Here is a 22496-nt window from a genome sequence, read left to right on the forward strand (position 1 = left end):
AAACAGATCAATCAAAAAACCAGGAAATGAAGTAAACATATTATTAAAGAAGTGGTGGACGATTTACCTCATAGTTCAGTCCTGGAAGTTTAGTGACCTGCAATGTTAATTTTTTCCTGAGATGTCAAAAATGATCAGTACTGCATTAGAACCACAACCTTTTTAAATTATCCTTCGAGTTTCAGAGGTTTACCGAAACCCAGCAACAATTTCATCATACCAAAAGAATGATGTTCATAGATATCATTGATGCAAACACCAGTGCCTTCCTCCAGAAGGTGTCTCCATGGTTGATTTATGCTTCTCAAAGTATAACTTAATTTCGATGCCTCTTACCTTACACGCAAAACTTCCTGATCCGTAATCTGAACTGATTCTATCTTGAGACCAGTGACTTGTGAGTCAGGATGGGGGAGGGGACAGGGAAAGTCCCTACAAGCATGGCCTGGAATGATCCAGATTAACATTATGGCAGCTTATATTAACAAGTAATTACATTTGATAAACAGTTAAGTAAAAAATACTCTCAAGTTAATTTTTCATGTAGATGTACATGTTTAGCTAGTCATGTCTGCAGTCTTTAACTGCAGTTAGTCAGGTTTCCAGATCTTGGTTAAAGGATGCTGTGTCCCTCAGGCTGCAGTTGAGGCTGAGTCCACGGCTCTTCAGTGGGGTTTTTTTTTTTAAGTATCTGTATGCTACCCAGTGCAAAGCAGAACTTGTGGGAGATTTTGGCTTTCTTCTGCACCAGAAGTCTGTAGTGTGATGGTTTGAATCTCACGCAGGCCCAGGTCATTAGCTTCTCAAGGCCCTTCAGACTCCACTTACATCCTTGGACAGATTGTCATCGTTAGGGTGGGTGCCAGTCTGACATCCGACCTGGTAAGAGGTCCTCTACACTCAACCTCGACAGCCTTTACCAGCATGTTCATGGTGAGAGAGAAAAGGTTTACAGAGAGGATACACCCTGTGGCCATCCACTTCTCAAGCTTTTGCCATGCTGAGGTTGTTGTCCCAGCAGAGAAGCTACTGTAATCAGTGGCGGTCCTAGCCTGTTTGGCGCCCCGGGCGAACACGCCCTCTGGCGCCCCCCCCCCACACACACACACGCACGCACACACGCACACACACACATATGAAGAGAGAGAGAGAGAGAGTATGCAAACGGCTACCAAACAGCCATCATAATTCGTCATACAGTGAGAACAGGACAAATCAACAATTGACACTGACTAATTAATATTATATTATTGTATATATTGTTTGGAGTTTAGTCTCTTACTGTTACTATTTTTACCATTTCTTCTTGGAGGAACTGTAACCCACATAATTTCCTTAGGGATTAAGAAAGTATTCTGATTCTTAATGTTTTAGGATACATGACCTGCCATTATCCAATGACACATCTGCTTACCTGTATCTTTTGCTCGTTTCTCCTTGTAGGAGCCATAATTAAATGTATTGAATTTTAATGATCACTGGGTTTTCATTTGTTTGGTTGCTATGGTGATGTGTAACGGAAGTCACGTGGGTGCTAGCGGTGACATTAAGAGGGCGTTGTCAGTCTGTCTTTCACTGGTCCGAACTGTGATGTTTGAATCGCGAGCCGATCACATTGCTCTGTAAACTTTTCAAGCACTTTAATAAACAAGCAAGCAATTCCACCTCTCGCATTATTGTGTACAGTTGACAGCGCGTCAGGCAAATAGGCAAGCTCAGTCCCCAGCATCTAGCGACTGTGGAAGTCGCTACACTCCTCTTCTTTCTCTTTTTTTTAAACTTTAAAAACGGGTTTTGTGTGAGACTTTAAATCAACAAAATATAAAATATACATTTTAAATTGATCCCTTTACCCCTGGTCCTAAAGTGTATATTTATTTTCTTACTCTTCTTATATTTATTGATTGTTTACTTGCACTGCTGTAACTGGAGCCTCGTCGTCTCGTCTCTCTATATACTGGACTATATGTAGCGGAGATGACAATAAAGTTTACTTTGACTTCAGCAGCGAGCAGGCGCACCGAGGGCTCTCGCGCTCACTTTTCGCGTATAGAATTTCGAAAAAACATTGGTGCAAATTATAAGTCTGTATCATAATGTCTGCAGTTTTCGTGTTGTTGGTTTGTTTTTATTTTGTTTTATTTTGCGAGTTGGTTATTAGATGCTGCTCCAGCCAGTCAGAGAATCCCCCGCCGCCCCGCCCTCTCCTCCCTGTGCCGCAAGCAGCAGGCGCACCTCGCAAACGGAGGGCGCCCTTACTCCCAGCAAATGGGCGATAGAAAACCGATCGGTGCCTATGCCATCCCCAGTATGCGCTGGCTGATGTTGGGGCAGCATGAGTACGAACAATTTTTTTATTTTGCCGATGCCCGTGATGCCGCCCCCCACCACGATGCCGCCCTGGGCAACCGCCCGTGTCGCCCGTATCTAAAACCGCTACTGACTGTAATAGTTGAGAATGAGGTTCTTGAAGTATTTAGTACCGATTAGCTTATGGAGTATGGACCATAGGTGTTTGGGACAAGCAGACCACTATGTTGGACTGGTTCTGAGTGACTGTGGTGTTCATGGTCAATGTTAGGTTACATCGAGTGTAGCAGCTTTTTGTGGAAAAAGAAAAAGATGGTTTAAAAACAGTTCAATAAGGAAACAGGATCAGTTGGCTAGGTAATGGCCTGCATTTGTATAGCGCTTTACTCAGTCCCTAAGGACCCCAAAGCGCTTTACACTACATTCAGTCATTCACCCATTCACACACTGGCAATGGCAAGCTACATTGTAGCCCTGGGGCACACTGACAGAGGCGAGGCTGCCGGCCACTGGCGCCACCGGGCCCTCTGACCTCCACCAGTAGGCAAACATGGGGTTAGTATCTTGCCCAAGGATATTTGGCATGCAGCCAGGAGGTAGCCTAGGATCGAACCACCGACCTTCTGATTAGTGGCTGACCTGCTCTGCCACCTGAGCTACAGCCAATGAACTCTGATGATCTGTAAATAGAATTATTAGGAGTTTAGAACATCCTGACATTGTGTACCTCTTGAGTCTAAGGCTACGTTCACACTGCAGGTCTTAATGCTCAATATCGATTTTTTGATCAAATCCGATTTTTTTGTCTGCTTGTTCACACTACAAATAAAATGCGACAGCAAATGCGCTCTAGTGTGAACCCTCAAAGCGGCCCGCATGCGCAAAAGAAGATGTCACACACAACGCGCTCTGTTTAGACCCAGACCAAACAATATTATTTGACTGATGGCCTTAATATAAAGACTTCGGACTTTACGTTTCCCAATTTTTGCTTTAAGTTATTTTGTTATTTACATAATAATGTAAATAACCTAATAATGATCCTTATTGCTGTTTTAGAGAGGAGCGGTGCTTCAAAGGATAGTTGCAGATTTCTGTCAGAATCTGCAGATTATACAGTACAAATAAAATGTTCACATTTCTCCAACGTTGTCTTCCCAACAGTTTCACTGACATCTACGCTGGATGGCCAGGAAGCGTTCGCGATGTCTTCTCGGGCGCTGATAATTGGCGTCTGTCTTGTGTCAGTGACGTAAAAGACGGATTTAATGCGACATGACCGTTGAAACAGCAGTCGCTTTCTAAAACATCGGATATGTATCGGATTCAGTACCACGTACGAAAGTGACCCGGATCGGATTTGAAAATATCGGATTTGTGCCGTTCGCACTGTCATACCATGATCGGATATGTGTTGCATAGGGTCAAAAAAATCGGATTTGATGCGCTTTTGCCTGCAGTGTGAACGTAGCCTTAGTTGATGAGGACAGCCCATATAAACCCAGATACAGTATATATACTTCACTGGCTTCATCAGTAAAGTTCTTTATTGGCAAATACATGAATTAAATACATATTTCTCTTTCTTTCATTTAAAGCTCTTTTGGGTGTGGACACACTCTGGATTTTAGTTTGGGGATGTTTGCAGGCCATTTCATTTGGTATTCTACTCGAGTATGTTTATTTTCCACTTTAGGAACAGGAAATCCAAGTGCGGTTGCAGTGGGATTATCAGCAGAGTGCAGCTTTCTCCGAAAGCCTAATAACGACACACTTTTCTCTTGTCAGTATGTTGCCAAACAACACCTCTTGGGGTGGGCCCCCATAGAACACCTTATGTTTCATATATAATGTTAGGAAACATGAGGTCATGATCACAGGCAACAGTACAGACAGACAAGGCATGGAATTGAGTACTGCAGCATAGTATTCTCTAAAGTATTGTGATGGATGTAGGTTTAAAAAGATTGAATGGATGGCCTCAGGCTGATCAGACCCAAACAGGAGGTCACTTGTTTAAGAGAGGAGCTGTGCCAAACCTTTAGGGCAACATATGTCCAAGAAAGAAGGGAAGGGGATAAGGAAAGAAAGGACAGAAAAAAGTGCCTCGATGGTTACAGATTTCTTGTTCCTTTGGGCTTCTGCTCAGCAGGCACTGCACTGAACACCCTTATACTGCATTAGCCGTAGTGCCTTTCTGTCCATTTAAGGTGCCTTCTTTAAAAAAAGGTTCAAAGCCTTGATGGTAGGCAGAGTGTACAAGATGTGTTTTTAAAGGGGACAAAGGTTTCACCTAGAAATGCTCTCACAATTCAACTCGGTACAGAGTTTTATTCCATTCAGCGCATTGAAAACATTCAAGATTTGGCAGCATTTGCAAGCAACATTTAACTAAAGATCATTATATCTAAGACCTGTGTGACAGCAGGCTTCTAAACACAGTGAACTGAGTGTAGGACTAAATGTTAAAAAGAAAGAAAGAAAAGGAATGTGATGTATTTCCATGAAAATGTTATTCAGTATCATAAACCAGCGGTCCTCAACCTTTTTTGCGCCATGGACTGGTTTATGTCCGACAATATTTTCACGGACTGGCCTTTAAGGTTTTGTGGATAAATACAACAAAATAAAACAAGTACCGGTACCAAGAAAAAGAAGATTTATTCATAACACACGGGAAAAGACCCAGGGAAACCGAGTTAACGATAAAAACTATAAAAACCCTGAAAACCATAAATTTCACACCCGAGCCTCAACTCTCGCGGCCCGGTAACAAACGACTCACGGGACCCGGGGGTTGGGGACCGCTGTCATAAATAACAAAGGCTGTTGGCTATAAATTGCTAATGCTAATGATGTCATACGCAAAATATTAAGGACAGTGTGGAACACAAACTTCCAAGCAACAGCATCAGGTCAGACTAATGAGTAATATAACAAATTATCAGTTTCAAACTGACGCACTTGATCCTGTCTGAAAACCAGACAGTTTTTATTCCTCTCTCTTCTTTTAAGCCTCACTTTAAGGCAGTTTTCATGTGATTGGCTTCTCCTTACTTACAAAAGGTTTTAATGACAGGTGGGTGGGGCATCGGTGCCCACGGCTGACCACATTAAGGTCAGTTGTGACATCTCGTGCCAAATGTAGAAATGCTGTCAGAAACCAAGCATTTAGAGAAGTCTGAAACCTGACCTGACGTGTACACACACTACCTAATTTAAAACTCTGGTTTTACAATGACAGAAAACAGCCCAGGACATAAATGCTGGTACTGCAATACTAATTTTTGCAGGTTTAAGTGCTATTGTGTGTATTGAGTTTTTGAACTTTAGAAAAAGCCAGACTTTGCTTTCAGCCTTTTAACTACACTAGACTAATCTATTCCCAGGATTGCAAGCAGAAGGTGCTCATTTTAATTGGTTAAACCACATCTCTTGTCCTTAGTTGCATGAATTGTGTTTATTAGGCAGTATGTATAAAATATATCTTTCCTGTTTGTGCCAAGTCCTAAAATGCCATGATATTTAGCCTGCTAACAAGCAGTGATTCAAAATGCCAAGTGTCTCCCTGCTCTCTGCTGCGTAAATGTAGGACCTGCCAAGAGTGAGTTTTTCAGCTCATGGGGTGGGACGTCTGTCTCCACAAGTCTGCTGTGACATAAGGCCGAGAGCATGTTGAGTACCTTGATACTTGACTCTAAAAAAAGCCAGCCTACATCCACTTACCCCCTATCCGAAGTCCATCCTATTTTTTACGAAGGGGAACTGCTAAAATAAAATCAGCTGTCACTGGATGCCTGGGCCTCATTGAGCTGGGGAACACACTGCTGGAGCTGGTCTCCAGGCCTCACTGTCTGTCTCTAACCAGGATTGACTTTCTGTGCTGGGTTAAGGCTGGGTAACAAAAATTGTTTAATTTTCTGGAAGTCCCAACGTCTCTTTCACTTCCATTGGATTCTATTGTTGTTTTACTTAAACGCAGCATACAGAAGGTAAGTGATATATGAAGACTATCAGCATATCAAAGCTGGCTCTTGTACCAACAAAAAAAAACACTGTCAGCACAGCAGCACAGCTCTTTGTAAGTGATTTTCCACCGGAGCGTGAGTGGAAGGAGACAGATTGGAAATGGGAGATGGCATTTTAGCTGATAATGAAACAGTTTGATATAGCTGGGCTGCACAGACATGAGACATCTTTGGTGTGAAATCAAGAATAAGATGAAGTGGAGGGGCTCTTTTGTGTTCAGGTGACGGGAGCTTCACAAAGAATGAGATGAGATATTGTGGTATGTTTCTATAATTCCACTAGGATTTGTGCTTTGCCATAAAACATGCATGGGCCCTTCCTGTTTCAACCAGTCATAATCGGCAGCAGTCTCATCTAAACTATTCTAAAAGCATAACAAATTGGAGACAAAGTGCTTAGCATGGCATAAGGAAACACTCGAGGGTAATCCAGTCTCCTTGTAAAGAAGTTATTTTGATAGATTTGACAGCTTAATTATTCTGCCTGTTTTGCTTTTGTCGGTGAGGAAGAAATCGCCCTCCATGGCTGACATTTCAATTAGTGAAGCTAGTTTTGGCTCTCCTGTCGAGCCTCACCAGACAAGCACTCTGGTCAGTAAGCACAGAACAGAAATTGTGTGGCTTAAAGCTTCTGTTGTGAGGAGAGGGCAGAGAAGGAGGTGACACTGTCGTGATTAGGGGACGGCTTTGGCCTGCCACACATCTATGGTCCCTGATTTCACTTTGAGCTATGAAGCCATGCCATATTCTCTCACACCCTTAACCACCAAATTCACTCTCATGTTCCTTTTATTTCTCCTCTGACGCTTCCCTCACTAACACCCCCCCTCCCTTCACCTTTTCACTTCTAACCGGCCAATGGTTGCTTTAGAAGAGGCAGTGACAGAAGGTCACCGACCCTCAGCTCAGCTCAGTATTGTCACTGGGCCATGAATACTGCCAGTAGCTTGGCCTCTTCTATTGACTTTACTTTCTTCCCCTTCTAGTACCTCCGAGCTGGTTCCATCACTTGTGCTGCCGCTGTGGCATTGAGAAGATAAGACGCTAATAATCTAAAAGGAAGAAAACAATAGTCAGTGTAATGGATAAATATGCCTGGAAGCATCCATCAAAAAACAAATCACACAGGTTACAAGATTAAGCCTTTAAAAGACGCTTGTTCTGATATGAATACCACACTGTAAACAGATATTTGGCCCTCATTATGCTGGGGCATCTTAAACAATGAGTCTGTGTTCGTAAGCTGATATTAATGCTAATTAAACATCTACTGGTGTCACTGTCAATTAGTGGCAGCATGAGGAGAGAGTTAAATGACTTTAGATGTTTGAAAACATCTTTTAGGAAGTTTCTTTAATTTCTAGAATCTTCTTGAATTTTTCTTAGATGCACATGTGCTCCCCGGCACTCACTCCTGCCCTTTAAATCTCATGTTACAGGGAAACACAACACTGCAGACAAATCTGGATTATAAAAGGACTGGGATATTTTTTCTTTGGAGTCTGCTGACCTCACCTCCATGCTGCCATAGCTTTACATAGAGCATACCCTTCTCAAAAGCCAGAGATATCTAAAGCACTGTTGTCACTGCTCTCAGTCTTCAGAACCGTCATGTCTCTGCCTCTCTGACAACTCCAGACCATGACGTGAACATTTGTCTCTGGTGATAAATGAGGGCATTATCCTTGGGTTTCTGTCATCAGGCTGGCACCCAGTAACATTGCAGCCTCAGGTGTAGGATTTCTGACCCATATTTATGGGAGGTAGCAGGTTTATTTTCAGATGCTGCTGTTTGGGCAGCTTATTTCCCCCAGTGATGTGTTACTGGCTGCACCAACATGCCACACATAGCAGAAAGCTAAAATTGGTGGGATGGGGAGAGCATGCTTTTGTCACATGTCATTTGAATGAAAGCTTGGTCATGCCAGTATGTGGCACAGCAAAATTCATATGTGTTTGCAACCCGTTCTCATTTTGAACTTGTCACAAACAGTTAGGTGCAGGTTTTAGAATTTTGTTTCTGTACACCACCACAGTGGTTTTTATTAATCATTGTGGTGTTTCAGTTTTGATGCAAGTTATTTAACAAAAATATTGCATTAATTGTTTAAGAATTGTAGCCATTTCTATACGTAGTCCGCCACTTCCAGAGACTGATAAAAATAGGCAGCTGAAAGGTCTGGAGCTGATTTCAAACACTGAACTTACATTTGTTAGCTTTTTGAGTTATAGCAGACAATATGAGGTCCAAAGAGCACGTGAAGTAGGTCATTGCTAGGCTGAAAAACTAAAAGACACCAAAGACATCAATGAGAGATTCAATTCAATTCAGATTAATTAGGTTTTTTATGTAGTGCCAAATCGCAACAGCAGTTGGCTCAAGGCGCTTTATATTCTAAGGTAAAGACCCTACAATAATAGAGAGATAAGCAGGCAAGAATAGGAAAGGGGAAATTCCCCTTTAAAAGAGAGAAACCTCTGGCAGAAACTGGCTCAGGGGCAGCCGTCTGCTCTGACCGGTTGGGGGTAAGGGGAGGAAAACATGATAAAAGACACACTGTAGAAAAGAGCCAGAGATGAATAAAAATTAAAGATTAAATGCAAAGTAGTCTATAAAGATATTCAAGTTACATCAATTTAATTAAATTTTGTTTATATAGTGCCAAATCATAACTACAGTTGCCTACAATAATACAAAATAGTACAAAGAAAACAGAAAAAACAAAAAATCACATGACCCCTTATGAGCAAAAGCTTTGGCGACAGTTGGAAGGAAAAACTCCCTCTTAACAGGAAGAAACCTCTGGCAGAACCAGGCTTAGGGAGGGGCGGCCCTCTGAGGGGAGGAAGACGGGACAAAGACATACTGTGGAAGAGAGCCAGAGATAATAACTAATAATTGAATGCAGACAAGTGTATAAACACATAGTGAGTGAAAAATGTGACTGAAGAAGAAACACTCAATGCATCATGGGAATCCCCTAGCAACCTAGACCTATTGCAGCATATCTAAGGGAGGACTTTCCTTTTTGATAAAGCATATAGTAAGGATCACTGATCCAACCCTAACTATATGCTTTATCAAAAAGGAAAAATTTAAGCCTACTCTTAAAAGTAGAGATAGTGTCTGTCTCCCAAATCCAAATTGGAAGCTGGTTCCACAGAAAAGGGTCCTGAAAGCTGAAGACTCCACCTCTGTCCAAGATAGAGTAAGCATCTGGCTATATGTCTAAGATTTTTAGGGTCAAGTACAATTTCCTTAATTTTATCTGAATTTGGAAGCAGAAAATTTGTAGTCATCCAGGTCTTTATGTTTTTAAGACATTCCTGCCATTTAACTAATTGGTGTGTGTTATCTGGCTCCATGGATAGATAAAATTGGGTGTCATGTGCATAGCAGAGAAAAAGCATGGGATGCCTTCAAGGGAAACATGTATAATGTAAACAGAATTGGTTCCAGCACTGAACCCTGTGGAACTCAATAATTAACCTCAGTGTGTGAAGAGGACTTTCCATTTACATGAACAAATTGGAGTCTATTAGATAGATATGATACAAACCATTGGAGCACAGTACCTGTAATACCTATAGCGCTGCACTCAGCAAGGGTCAAGCTGGAGAACCACACTTTGTAGGGGATGCCGCTCTGCACTGTTTTGGCACAAGGCATTGAAGAAGATAACAGTAGTTAAATTATATCTTTGCAGCACTTTCAGAAAGACATATACTGTGATGAAATCTATTCCCTACTGCTGTGTAACCCATTATTGTAAATTTAAATGTTATTAGGAAATTATCAGAAGGTTTTCAGGAAACACTGCCAAATGTTCAGTTTCTATGCCATATGTTAAAACAAGATCTGGAGTGTGATTAAAGTGGTGGGTGGGTTCTTTTACATTTTGAGAGAAGACAATTGAGTCTAATAAGTGCCATGTTGAGGCTGTCATTTTTAGTTTCTAAATGGATGTTAAAATCACCCACAATAATTATTTTATCTGAGCTGAGCACCAAATCAGATAAAAAGTCTGAGAAATCAGACAGAAATTCTGTGTAAGGCCCAGGTAGATGATAGATGATAGCAAGTAGTTTTTGAATTTTTCAACTAAGTCGGACAAGGCTAAGCATCAGTCGTTCAAATGAATTAAAACTCTGTCTGGGTCTTAGGTTGATTAACAAGCTGGAGTGGGAGATTGCTGTGACCCCCCTCTGCCTGTGCTTCAACTAAGGGGTGTCAATTAATTAAAACAAACATAATCATCCTGTTGTAAGAAGGGTCTGTAAGGCAGAGTAAATTAATTTGTTGATCAATTATTAATTCATGTACTAACAGAGACTTAGAAGAGAGAGACCTAATGTTTAATAATCCACATTATGGTGTTTTACTCTTTGGTGCAGTGGTGGATATTATATATTGCAATTTAAGGAGAACATGCAGCTAAACATGTCACCCCTGGTCCGACTGGGAAGGGGACAAGAGAAAACTACAGAGTTGTTGTTTTGGCAAAGTTACACACTGACTGAATATGAACTTCAGTTACTTCCAACTGTTGTAACCTGGTGTCATTACTGCTGATGTCAATTATAATTTTATGGAATTCTTGTTTACCTTTAGACAGCAGTTTTAAATTTCCCTTAATGTCACCTGCTCTGGCCCCTGGAAGATTAATTGGTGTCTCTAGCTTCACATGTCTGAAAGCAGAACTGCCAAAACAGTTAAACACATGAATGGGTTTGTGGTGTACCTGGGGATTCTATTTAGGACTACACTTTGTCCTTACCATCACCCATGCCAGCTTGTTTTCCTGGCTCCTCGGGACAATCTGCCGGGGGAGAGCTAATGGTGGCTACACTATCTTCGGCTACACTGACTATAGGGCCTGGCTAGCTACTGTAAGGATTTTTCAAGGTTGCGAAGTGGGGTCTTCAATTCAGTGATCCTGGCCTCCAAAGCTGGAAACAGGCTACATTTATTACTGGTATCATTATTACTAAAGGAAGCCGAGGAGTAACTAAACATCTGACACAATGAGCAAGAAAGTGCAGGAGGGACAGGTGAATGGGGCATGCTGCTAGTGGGTCGACTACAAGCTAAGCTAAGTCAGCAAATCCCTAAGGACACAGTGAGAGAATACTACTGTGAATATAATTAGTTTTAATTCTGAATTTAACAGAGAGCCAATGAAGTGAAGCTTGCTGCATTTTGAATCAACTGAAGGCTTTTTAAGGAGCTTTTTGTACATCCTGATAATGATGAATTATAATTGTCCAGGACATAAGTAATAAATGCATGTACTATTTTTTAATTTTTAAGTTGAAATATTGTGCCAATGCAAGAAAGCAGTCCTATATATTGAAGGACATATTCTGTTCAGAGATGACTCCACAATTCCTCACAGTGTTACTGGAGTCCAAGGTTATGCCATCTGAAGTGAGTGTCTACTTAGATATCCTGTTTCTAAGACTTTTGACCAAGTACCGAACATAACCAATTGCAAATTATGACAAAAGGCATACTGGAAAACCCAGAGACTTTCCCAAGTCTAAGAACTGGGATATTCTCTAATGGCCAAGTAGTCACCTGGTGTCAGTCTAAGAGAGTTTGCTTTTTAGGTATTAAATACAAAACTCTATACTCTGACCCAAAAACAAGCTGCAACTGGACCTCAGGCAGTAATTGACTACAAATGATTTTCATCCTAGTGTTCAAAACAATCCTTATATTTAGAATTATCCTAGTTTGTCCGATCATTTATTAGCCTTTGAAAATTAGGGACTGTGTATAAAAATGCCTTCAGTTCAAAAATAGTTACAGCAATACTTATTGAACCATTTGAATTGTAATGTCTTTACACTGATTAAGATTTTTACCTAGTCTTTCAATGTGCACTGTAATCTCACTGTAAGTGCCTCAGTATCTGTCAGATGTGTTCTGCTGGTGTCCTCACGAATACTGAAACCATAATAGTAGTGGTTTTATGGTGGAAAAGTAAATTGTGGAAAAGCTACAGTAATAGACTGGAAATCGCAAAGCATTCTGGGTAGTTGCCACCCTGGTCTTCTTCACGCAGAAGCAAAACAAAGACATATGCCAACAGGTAATAAGAAGGAAAACACACTAATGATAATGAAAAAAACTAAGGAAATGACTCGTGAGAAGATCAGCAGCATGATATGATACAGAGAGAAGCTAAAACAATGAGGCAAAGAGTATAATTAGGGCCCATATGAAAACAAAGACTCGTCACTCTATTTTTACCCCCAAATTTTCTCAAAACCCGTTTGCAATTAGTACAAACATGTCAAACAACATCAGAAATATAAATGGCTTCAAGTTCACATTCAGGTGTCGCAGTACTCAGGCAGGCACTCTCACCCACTGATCTGCAATACATGCAAACAGTTTTGCATCTGTTACCCAGCAACGACACTTGTAATACTTTATACTGTACTGAAAGTTTTGTTGTTTTCAATTTTGCATTTCAGTTTTTAGTGTAACATCTCACAGCACTACATACATGCTTATAACACATATGATTCTACTGGTTTTTAATACTGCACTGTAATAATATAGAAGTTACATGTAGTTGCAATAAACTGTAGTGTGAATCTTAAAAATAAGTCATTCAGATGTGAAGTAGTTTTATGTCTTTTCTGATGGCACGATGTTTTATTTGTAGCTTGCTGCCTCTTTGTTCTCTGTTGATACCGCTCTCGAGCAGCCACAACTTCCTCTTCTGTGTGTTACGATGTAACCCTGTGACGATCACACAATCGCATTTCATAAGCTGATTTGCCTAAAACAAAAGCAGGAAGGGTTTCTTTGCTTTAACTATCCTGCCGCCTGTGACCACGTAACAGTTTGATGTGGGCCTGAAGTATAACAAAAGTATCCAGTCAGGATCACATTCCGTTCAGGTCATAGGTACGGCTGTATCAATCTACAAAAACATAGATCACCATTCTGCTGTGTTTCACCACAATTTTCGGCCACAATTTAACTTTCAAACCAAAAGGCAACATCTACCTCCATTTATTCCATTATCAGTGCAGACTGGTTTGAACACCAGTCCCATGATGGATTGCACTGGTGACATCATAATTCCAAGCTAATAAAGGAGCATCTCTTTTACAGAAAATGTAAATAGTTTTTCATCCCCGGAACGGTTTTTATTTGTTGTTCTGTTTTTAGCTTCAAAGAACAGAAGTTAAAAAAGAAAGAGGAAAAAAAAAACATTTTGACATTATTCTGGAAAATGTTGCCTTCAGGAAAGCAGAAGAGTTGACCTTGTTCAATAAACAAATTCCCATTTATTTTTTGCATAAACACCTAGGTTTTATCATTGCTTACTATGTTTATCTAAACAATTACTGAAATTAAAATTCTGAAGGTTTCTTTCATATCTGCATATTCTTATAGACGTGTTGTTCCAAGCAGCAGTTAGGTTAAATGTAACCAAAGTTGAAATTAAAAAGTGGGGCACTGACCAAGTCTGCATGAGTCTTTTTTTGTAATGCTGAGACTCCATTGATATGTTGCTGTGGTTCAATAATAGAGATCGAGCTTTAAATGAATTCATTTGGAAGACATAGAAATGATGAGTGGAATATAATAAGCCACAGCCATTTAATAAATGGGCATTAGGATAGATAAGCACAAACACTATATACTCTACAAAGCAGTGTGTACTTTACATGGCTCTTATCTGTATACTACAGAATCACCAAAGGGAACATTTATTTAATCCATCCATCCATCCATCCAAACATCCAACCATCCATCCATCCAAACATCCATCCATCCATCCATCCATCCATCCATCCATCCATCCATCCAAACATCCATCCATCCATCCATCCATCCATCCATCCATCCATCCATCCATCCATCCATCCAAACATCCAACCATCCATCCATCCAAACATCCAACCATCCATCCATCCATCCATCCATCCAAACATCCAACCATCCAGCCATCCATCCAAATGCATTGAGGAAGCAACACTTTTCAAATATTTTTTTCCTCTGTTATGAAGTCAAACTTCCTGGCATCCACTTTTTGCCAAGTTATACCAACATGCATGTCGAGAAAAAAATACAAGCACCTAATGTGAAAGTACAGCCAGGAGGAACATTTCAAAATGTCAAAAGGTCACAGCATGAGCATATAATAAGGGAGAATAATTTCTATTTGGGGTCTGCTTCATCCCACAGTGTTGTTGGCTGAAAACATGCCAAGAGCTAAAAGGTCCGGTGTGGGCGTATTTTGAGCCTTATTGGAGCCTTCTCTGTTGCCTAATGATGCTTTGTAGCACAGAAAAGTCAAATCTAAAATCAATGGTCCTCTCTAATTGGCCATCCACAGGGATGTTGTGTGCAACATGTAGGCTGATGAGTATCCTGCTTCTTTTATGTGTCAGTATTTGATCAGGATCATTTGACTCTTATGATTTCTTGGTTAAAATATCTGCGGTATGTTGAACTAAATCAGATGTCTGTATCAAACTCATAAAACTCAATCAAAATCGTCTTTGATTGATCTTTTTTAATTGCTAGTAAACAGCAAAAAGAAGAGCTTGAAACCCAACCAACACCTATATATGCTATGTATGTTTTAATGTATTATAGTGTTATGTAATATTTTAATAGGTGCTATTCTGTCTAACTGCCGAATAAAAATAATCTATTCCCTGATTCAGCTTCTTCCACTGTAACAGACTCGTCATGCACAAAACTGTCCCTTATGTCCAATTAAATGGCACACTCTGTCGCAGCAGTCACTGATGTGCCAGAAAAGTAATGAGTAGGTGTAAATTTTCTGCAGATTTCTTGAGAAGACATATCCAGCAATAGGGTAAAGTTCAGTTTAGTTTGCTGGGAGTTTTAACATTTTAAATAAGCATCTTAATGGTTAATATCTCTTTGTGTGTGTAGCTGCTGGCAGCGCAGGTAGACATCCCAAGGAGAGGGCCCCGAGTGCTGAGGACCAGGAGGCTGAGTCGGTGTCGGTGAAAGAGCGGCTGGCAATGTATCAGGCTGCCGTGTCCAAGAAAGAAAGCAGCAGCTCCTCCTCTGCAGTGGTAAGATTATACTTGCACATGCACATAACGGAAGATGAAGGTGAGGATGTGTAGGCAGCCACAGAGACAGTAGACAATCACCCACAGGAAATCTACTGTCCTGCTTGTATTGAATCCATTACAGGATGGGAAGAACAAATCTCTAGAGTGAATGGAAGTCAAGAGGAATCATCTAGTAGTGTTTTCTTACAAAACTGGTCAATCTGGAAGCGAATCGTTTTTTCATTCCAGTTTATTTTATTACATATTTCTAATAAATCAGCAGGCATTTGGCTGTCAGCTAAATTCTACACAATTATGTAATGATTAAATAAAAATTGATGGAGTATTTTATGAAAAAAAGATCCAAATCATGCATTAGATGAATGGAAAACAGTCTATTATTATTGTAAAAATTTCAAGAAAGAAAAAGTGACATTCACAGAAAATTGAGCATGTAAATTATTAAGCAGATATTTAAAGAAAAAATTAGATGAGCTTATAAAACATAACATATTGTAAATATTTTAAGCGAGGTTTTTCAACCCCTTTTGCTTGTGACCACTAATGCAGGGTTCAAATTACACAATATCAGCCTGATATTAGCCAGGAGAACAGCTCAGCAAAGCTGTAGACTAAAGCACTGATGGGCCATGCTGTTCTTTTACTATGATCCAGAGACTGGTGCAAATTAGGTTTTTCTTTCTTACAATGATGGCCAGTATTGTGCGCACACTTCAGATGAAATTGTTACACAGAGTGGACTCTGCCATCTCCTTCCTGAAAGACATGTTGACATTGGTCATGTTTTATAGCCAACTAAGGCTAAGAATTTATGACTCTAGAGCAGTAAATTTATGCCCCCACCCTGCACCCCGACAGCACACAAACATACTGTTTGTGCTGCCTGTCTGCACTCTACATGGATGTCTGCACCTTTCTGCACTCTTTCCTTGCTGATTAATTTGAGAGTAAATATTAATCTACTATATTACCAAAAAATTTTACTATTAGCTGACAATGACAAGCAGTGGAAGAATTTTATAAACCATTTCTTTAAGAAGGAAACTATAAAACACTGAAATCACCCATCGTAACTGATCCTAGCTCGCTGAAAGCAGAGCCAGCAGCAGCTTGCCTCACACGCTGGTCTCAGTTTACCATGAATGACCAGCGGTGTATTAACAATATACATGCCAAAACACCAGAAAACACTACTTGTCCCTCATCTTGCCCAGCTTCAGTCATTGTTAACAGGAAACGGACACACCTATAAAATATATACAGCTAGTTTCCTCTGAGTATGAAAACAAGCTGAGGGTTCAGCAACAATTACTAACTGCGGCTACAAGACGACAGTAATATAAAGGCCTTAGTATATTTTAATTTATGTCTATTTTTAGATGTAACATTGTGTTGTCTAATTAGATAAGGTATTGTGTAGCATGAACCATGCAATAGAAACTAGTATTTAATTGGCCCCTGTGTCACTCCTGGTGTATGCAAAAAACACCAAAATATACAAAATATAAAAGGTACTTCTGCGTCTTTTTAAACAAAGGTGAACAGAAAAAAACAGCATCATAGCTGGGTTTTTTGTTTTTTGTTTTTTAATTAAAAAGGACATCAGATAGTGAAATGACCTCATTGGCCGTCTATTACAGGCTTTGGTAACAATGTAATAATACAATTGATAATAGATTTCCAGCCACTGTCAAGACCATGTGGCCCGTTAGCAAATGGGACCCGAATGCAGAACCAAGAGAGACTCAGTGAAAGGTTTACAGTCTTTCTTATGAATTTGTTACCATGGGGAACTGAGCAAAGGTAAACACTGGGAATTTCATCTTAAAATTTCATCTCGTTCAATGATGATTATAGTCGTCCCACTAGGTGGCGCTCTAACCATTCCTGACAAATTATACTGGCATAGCAAACATTTCCGAGCTTGACTCTCGACTGATGCCTGTGATGTTTGGGAGAGATTAGACATTGTGTTTTTGAGTGACAGCAGATTACTGCTTTTTGGCGAGTGATTGAAACTCCACGTACCGCCATGACCACCCCATTTCGCCAAACATAAAAAGCTTCTCAATTTAACATCACAACGGTCTTTAGGTTCCATGCGTCCATTTCATGAGATTGTGTCGATCTGATGAAATCCCTAGGAGGAGTTTGTCAAAGTACGAGGCCTGAAAAGAGGGGAAAATGTCGCCAAAATTACACTTGAATTTTAAAATGGCTGACTTCCTGTTGGATTTGGGATATTGCTCCAAGAGACTTTTTTGTACAGCTTGATATCTTACATAAGCTTACCAAGTGTTCAGACTCATAGATGAAACATAGAGCAGGGGCTGGTCTTTTGAAATTTTCTAGGGGGCGCTGTGGAGCCATTTTGCAATGTTCCATGAAAATAATTACATATCAAGAAAGCCGTCCTCACATTGGAGGAGTGTGCAAAGTTTCAAGAGTTTGTGAGCTTTCCAAGCCCCTCAAAAGCTTCTTCCTGTTTCACGGTGAATCACCTTGCCACCTGGGTGCGCCGTTCAACTTAAACTCACAATTTTCTCACTGAACCATCAAGATGGACTGATGTTTATTCTCACTGCTTTTCAGGTTGATCTAAAAAACCTGTGAGGAGCAGTGCATCAAAGTATAAGACATGACATTTCCTGTTTCCACTAGGTGGCGCTCGTACTATTCCTGATAATGGGTATATCAATCTGTTCAGTACGGATATGTCATCATGTCTGTAAAGTTTGGTAGTGATCAGACTGGATTTCTTTGAGTTATAGCAATTTCGTTCTTCATGGCAAAACATCAATGTTCGCCATGCTGCTGGGGTCACATCCTGCTGTGAAAACTCACAGTTTTCAGTGTATTGCCAAGTCGAACCCCTTAATGCTTTCCTGGAGAAATTTGAGGCTACGTGGGCCACCCACCTCTATACTGTACCCCAAAGTGTAAAACATGACATTTCCTGTTCCCACTAGGTGGCGCTGTTGCCGCTGTCAAATATGGCAGTTGAAATATGTTCAGGGGCGGAGCCTTATCATATGTCAGAAGCAAATAAGAATTTCATGGCAAATGATTAAAATTCGCCGTGGCGCCACAGCCACACCCTTGTCCAAAAACTCAAAAGCTCTGCAATTTAATATGGCCCAGGTGTGTAGTTGAGACTGACCAAATATGAAGCTGATCAAATCTCTATGAGGAGTTCGCAAAACTTGGAAAAAAGGCATGGAAATGGCTAAATCACCTTCAATCCAAAATGGCAGACTTCCTGTTGGGTCAATGGGCCCACTGACTTTTTTGTTCGTCTCAGCATGATACACATGTGGGCCAAAGTTCATTCATGCAGCTCAAATTATGTATTCATAGGACTTCATTTAACAACGCATAGGTGGCGCTCCAGAGTCATTTTGTACCGCCCATATGTGAAACCATTAAAATACAAAACTTTTCACCAGACCTGACACTTGTGCAAACTTTCATGAGTTTTTGAGCATGTTAAAGCACTCAAAAAGGCACTTTGTTTTGCCTGAATAATAATAAGAAATGGAGCAGATACAATAGAGCCTTCATATACCTTCACACTCTCAGTACTCGGGCCCTAAATATACGACCAGGAAATCAGAAGTTTAAACAATGAGGTTAGACTATCTGGTGAATACTGGATGGATCAGGTGGTTATACTTGGGCTAATGATGATGATCAGCAACACTGTGTCAGGCTGAGGAGCGGGAACAGAGAACTCTGCCCACTGGGGAGGATAATGCGTGCAGGAAGGGTAACCAGGAGGAAGGACAAACTGGATCAACCTGGATTTTTTTATTCTATATGTGTATTATAGTTATAAGATTTATTTTGATCACTTTTTTTTATCAGATCTGAGACTAAAACCTTTTCAGTAAACTATTTCAGTCAACATTTAACCAGTGGATTATGTAAAAATCAAGGTCTAACACATTTGTTCAATTTGTTACTGTACAAATTAATAGAGCAAAAAAAAAACTACCATGGCCTACTCATTTTAACTGTAGGCGTAATTTAAAAAAAAAAATCAGCTTCAAACATTATTTCTTCTTTAATTAAACCCACAAAAAATGGGGAAAAAACTTCCAGAATATCCTTGAGTCATTAGTCATCATCAAGGACAAAAAAGTCTCAGAGGCTTAGAAGAGTCAGCATGTAATTTTAAAAACCACCAATTCAACTGTGGGAGCAGTTTTGTAAGCCAAGGCCAATACGGTAAGCCTGCTCTGTTTCTAAAACAAAACCGTACCTGCTGGAAATCACCTTTTCCTTATTTGTAAAATATGCTCTTCATCCTAAAGCACATAAAAGCCTATCACTACTTCCCACCATTTAAATGTTTTACAGTAAAAGACAAGGTTGAAGCAGCTGCAGTGAAGTCTGTTAATGTTTTCTTTGCCAGACAACATCAGAGGGGAAGGATGGAGGCTTCAGTTTTTCATTAAAACCATCGTCAGCTTTCATCTGAAGCTGATAAATAATCAATGCGGAGCATTCATCTGGCCACTCTGGCATGTTTCCAGAAGAGAACCCACCTCCCACTATCACCCTTTAAACTGCACGTGACAAACCAGAGCATGCAAACTATAAACACACACTAATAGAAAAATGGCTCAAATAGCTCCATGATGGTGATTTCCACTGCATTAACTCTTTGCTCGTCAGGGGTCTGCAAGGCAACAAGCACTAACATCACTGTAAAGCACTCCAACCTTAGCTGACTCTCACGTGGTGTCTACTGACAGCTGCATCTGGATGTGTGTGCATATGTGGGTGTGAGGGGAGCGGGGTTGTGGGTCAGTAGCTGTGAATACGAAAGGTAGGAGGCTACTCACCAGATGGAATTTCCATGGTTTTTTGCTCTCCACCTTTTACAGATGTTTTTTATGTCAACATACACGTAACAGCATGCTTAATAATAGCAGAGGTCTTGATCAAGAGTATTCATTAATAATATAGCAAGGCTGTCTATTCAACGAGTCACAATACATAGAATACAAAAGAATATGCCCTGTACAAATTGTAATGACACCCTGATTACATTTCTATCAACACAAAGTCTGTCTATTCTTGTAGTATCTAAACTATTGCAATTTTACCAATGTAGCTACTCATAGCAGTTATTAAGAAGGGATCTGCCTAAAGGCCTGTGAAACATCCAATATGCAACAACAAAATCATCATAACACATCTGAGGCTCACTTTTTCAGGTTCAGTATCTCATTTGTTGACTTAGAAATATGAAAATGTCATTTCTGGGTTAGAAATGGGTCACAAGAAGAACCATTTCTTGTCCAGGAGCAGTGACTCCTGAGTTACCAAGCTAAAGGAGTAATATGTAAACCGTTTGCAAAGGAAAATGCCACAACACTTTGACTTTATATGAAAGTAGCAACATCAGACATAACAGCGTTGCATAAATGGTGTGTTATATGCTGTACCAGTCAGCAAACGCTGTGAAATGCACATTCCTGAGCAAAACGTGCGGTGCAGGTGTTACCATTTCAAAGATAAATCTTAGTGTAGCCACTATGAGATAGAGCTGATCATCCACTAACTGGAAGTTAGCCTTATCGTAGCTGCTATGATGCCTGACAGATGCTTCCAATAACCTGCCTCAGCACAAAACAGAAGCTCCTGTCAGACATCATAGCAGCAAAGAGGAACATGCACATGGCTCAATACCAGTCCCCCAGTGGTAATCGAAACAACTGAGGCCGTGACCCCCAAACTGGGCGAGTGGTTTATCAATTGATCCCAGGAGCAACATCCAACATCTTTGTCCAGAAGAGTGCAGTCCTAGGAACAGCAAAGATACCCCGCAGGACCCTCAAGCTCCCAGGTCTCTTTTAGAGGACCTGAGCATAAAAGACTGCCCGCGGGGCAAGTGTGGATTTTTTTTATTTGGAAGGTAGAGCAGGTCATCCACTAACTGGAAGGTTGGTGGTTTTCTCCCTGGCTGCTCCAGTCTGCATCGTGAAATATCCTTGGGCAAGAGGATAGGGTTGCTCTGATGTGTTCATCAAAGTGTGAATGCGAGTGAATGTTACATAGAAAGTACCAGTCCATTCCTACACTGTCAATTTTACAAAAGTGCTCTTCCTACAGGTATATAGTAATTAGCAATCTAAATGGTTCGTGACTTCACTACATCTTTCTGATTCTAGACGTCAGTTTAAAGGAGACATATTCAGTACATTCCGAATGTGTCTCTAACAGACTCACGTGGCCATGTGAATGATTATCATTATCAATAAGACCTGTTGTAGCGACCAGACCTGCTCTGCAATAACTTGCAAATATCACAGTAGCCCTCATTTGTATAAAAGAGGGAAGGTGGCAAATCAGTATGTTACAAATACATTCTCTCACAAAAACACAAATATCAACAGCCACAAACTTGGCTGTGTATGCAGAAGTCAACATATAAATGTCTTACTTAGGCTGTAACTAACAATCCCAAAAGGAGATTATTTTATCAAAAAGTCAGATTGCATTCTTACCCAGATCTCAGAGGGCGAGAATGCTTTCTCGATACAGATGTGATTTACTCAGTGATCATCAATCGTCCTCCTTTTCTTTCTTTGCCAAGAAATTGTTACTTTGTAAGCTCTAGTTTAAAGAATAATTCCTTCCTTGCGTTTTATTTAACCGAATAATCTGAAAGACTATATTTTCTACTGCTGTTTCGATCTCTGTTGCACTATATGCAAAAAGCAAATGAATTCCTGCTGGGCACCTGCATGTTTCTCAGGTTTATTTGAAGATACATCCAATCTTTACAACCTAGAGTTCTAAAGAAAAATGAATGTTAATGGCACAGCAGTGATTTCTTGGTTAAAAGAGCACTTATGGTGCTTAGGATTCTGAAAGTATTAGCATAATGCAATTTCTTTCACTTTTTTGTACTAGCATAATGCAAACAAGTATAACATAACACAAGCAGTGAGAACAGAGTTTAGTTTATCAAGGTCAGATCCAATCCCCTGACAGAAACAGCAGCTTGACAGTCTGTCCAAATGGAAACGATAAGGTTTATACAAGGTATAATGGAATTTAATCATA

General features: G+C 40.3%; 1 protein-coding gene across 1 annotated transcript in view; it reads left to right on the forward strand.

Moving 5' to 3' along the window:
* xirp2a (xin actin binding repeat containing 2a) overlaps nucleotides 1-22496 on the forward strand; it is a 67811-nt gene that overhangs the window by 31814 nt on the left and 13501 nt on the right. Inside the window, exon 3 of the mRNA XM_063467081.1 lies at nucleotides 15271-15416. Within this exon, the coding sequence (XP_063323151.1) occupies nucleotides 15271-15416 (146 nt within the window). The remainder of the gene's footprint in view (nucleotides 1-15270; nucleotides 15417-22496) is intronic.

Source organism: Pelmatolapia mariae, linkage group LG23 (assembly GCF_036321145.2).
Source record: "Pelmatolapia mariae isolate MD_Pm_ZW linkage group LG23, Pm_UMD_F_2, whole genome shotgun sequence".
Taxonomy (NCBI): domain Eukaryota; kingdom Metazoa; phylum Chordata; class Actinopteri; order Cichliformes; family Cichlidae; genus Pelmatolapia; species Pelmatolapia mariae.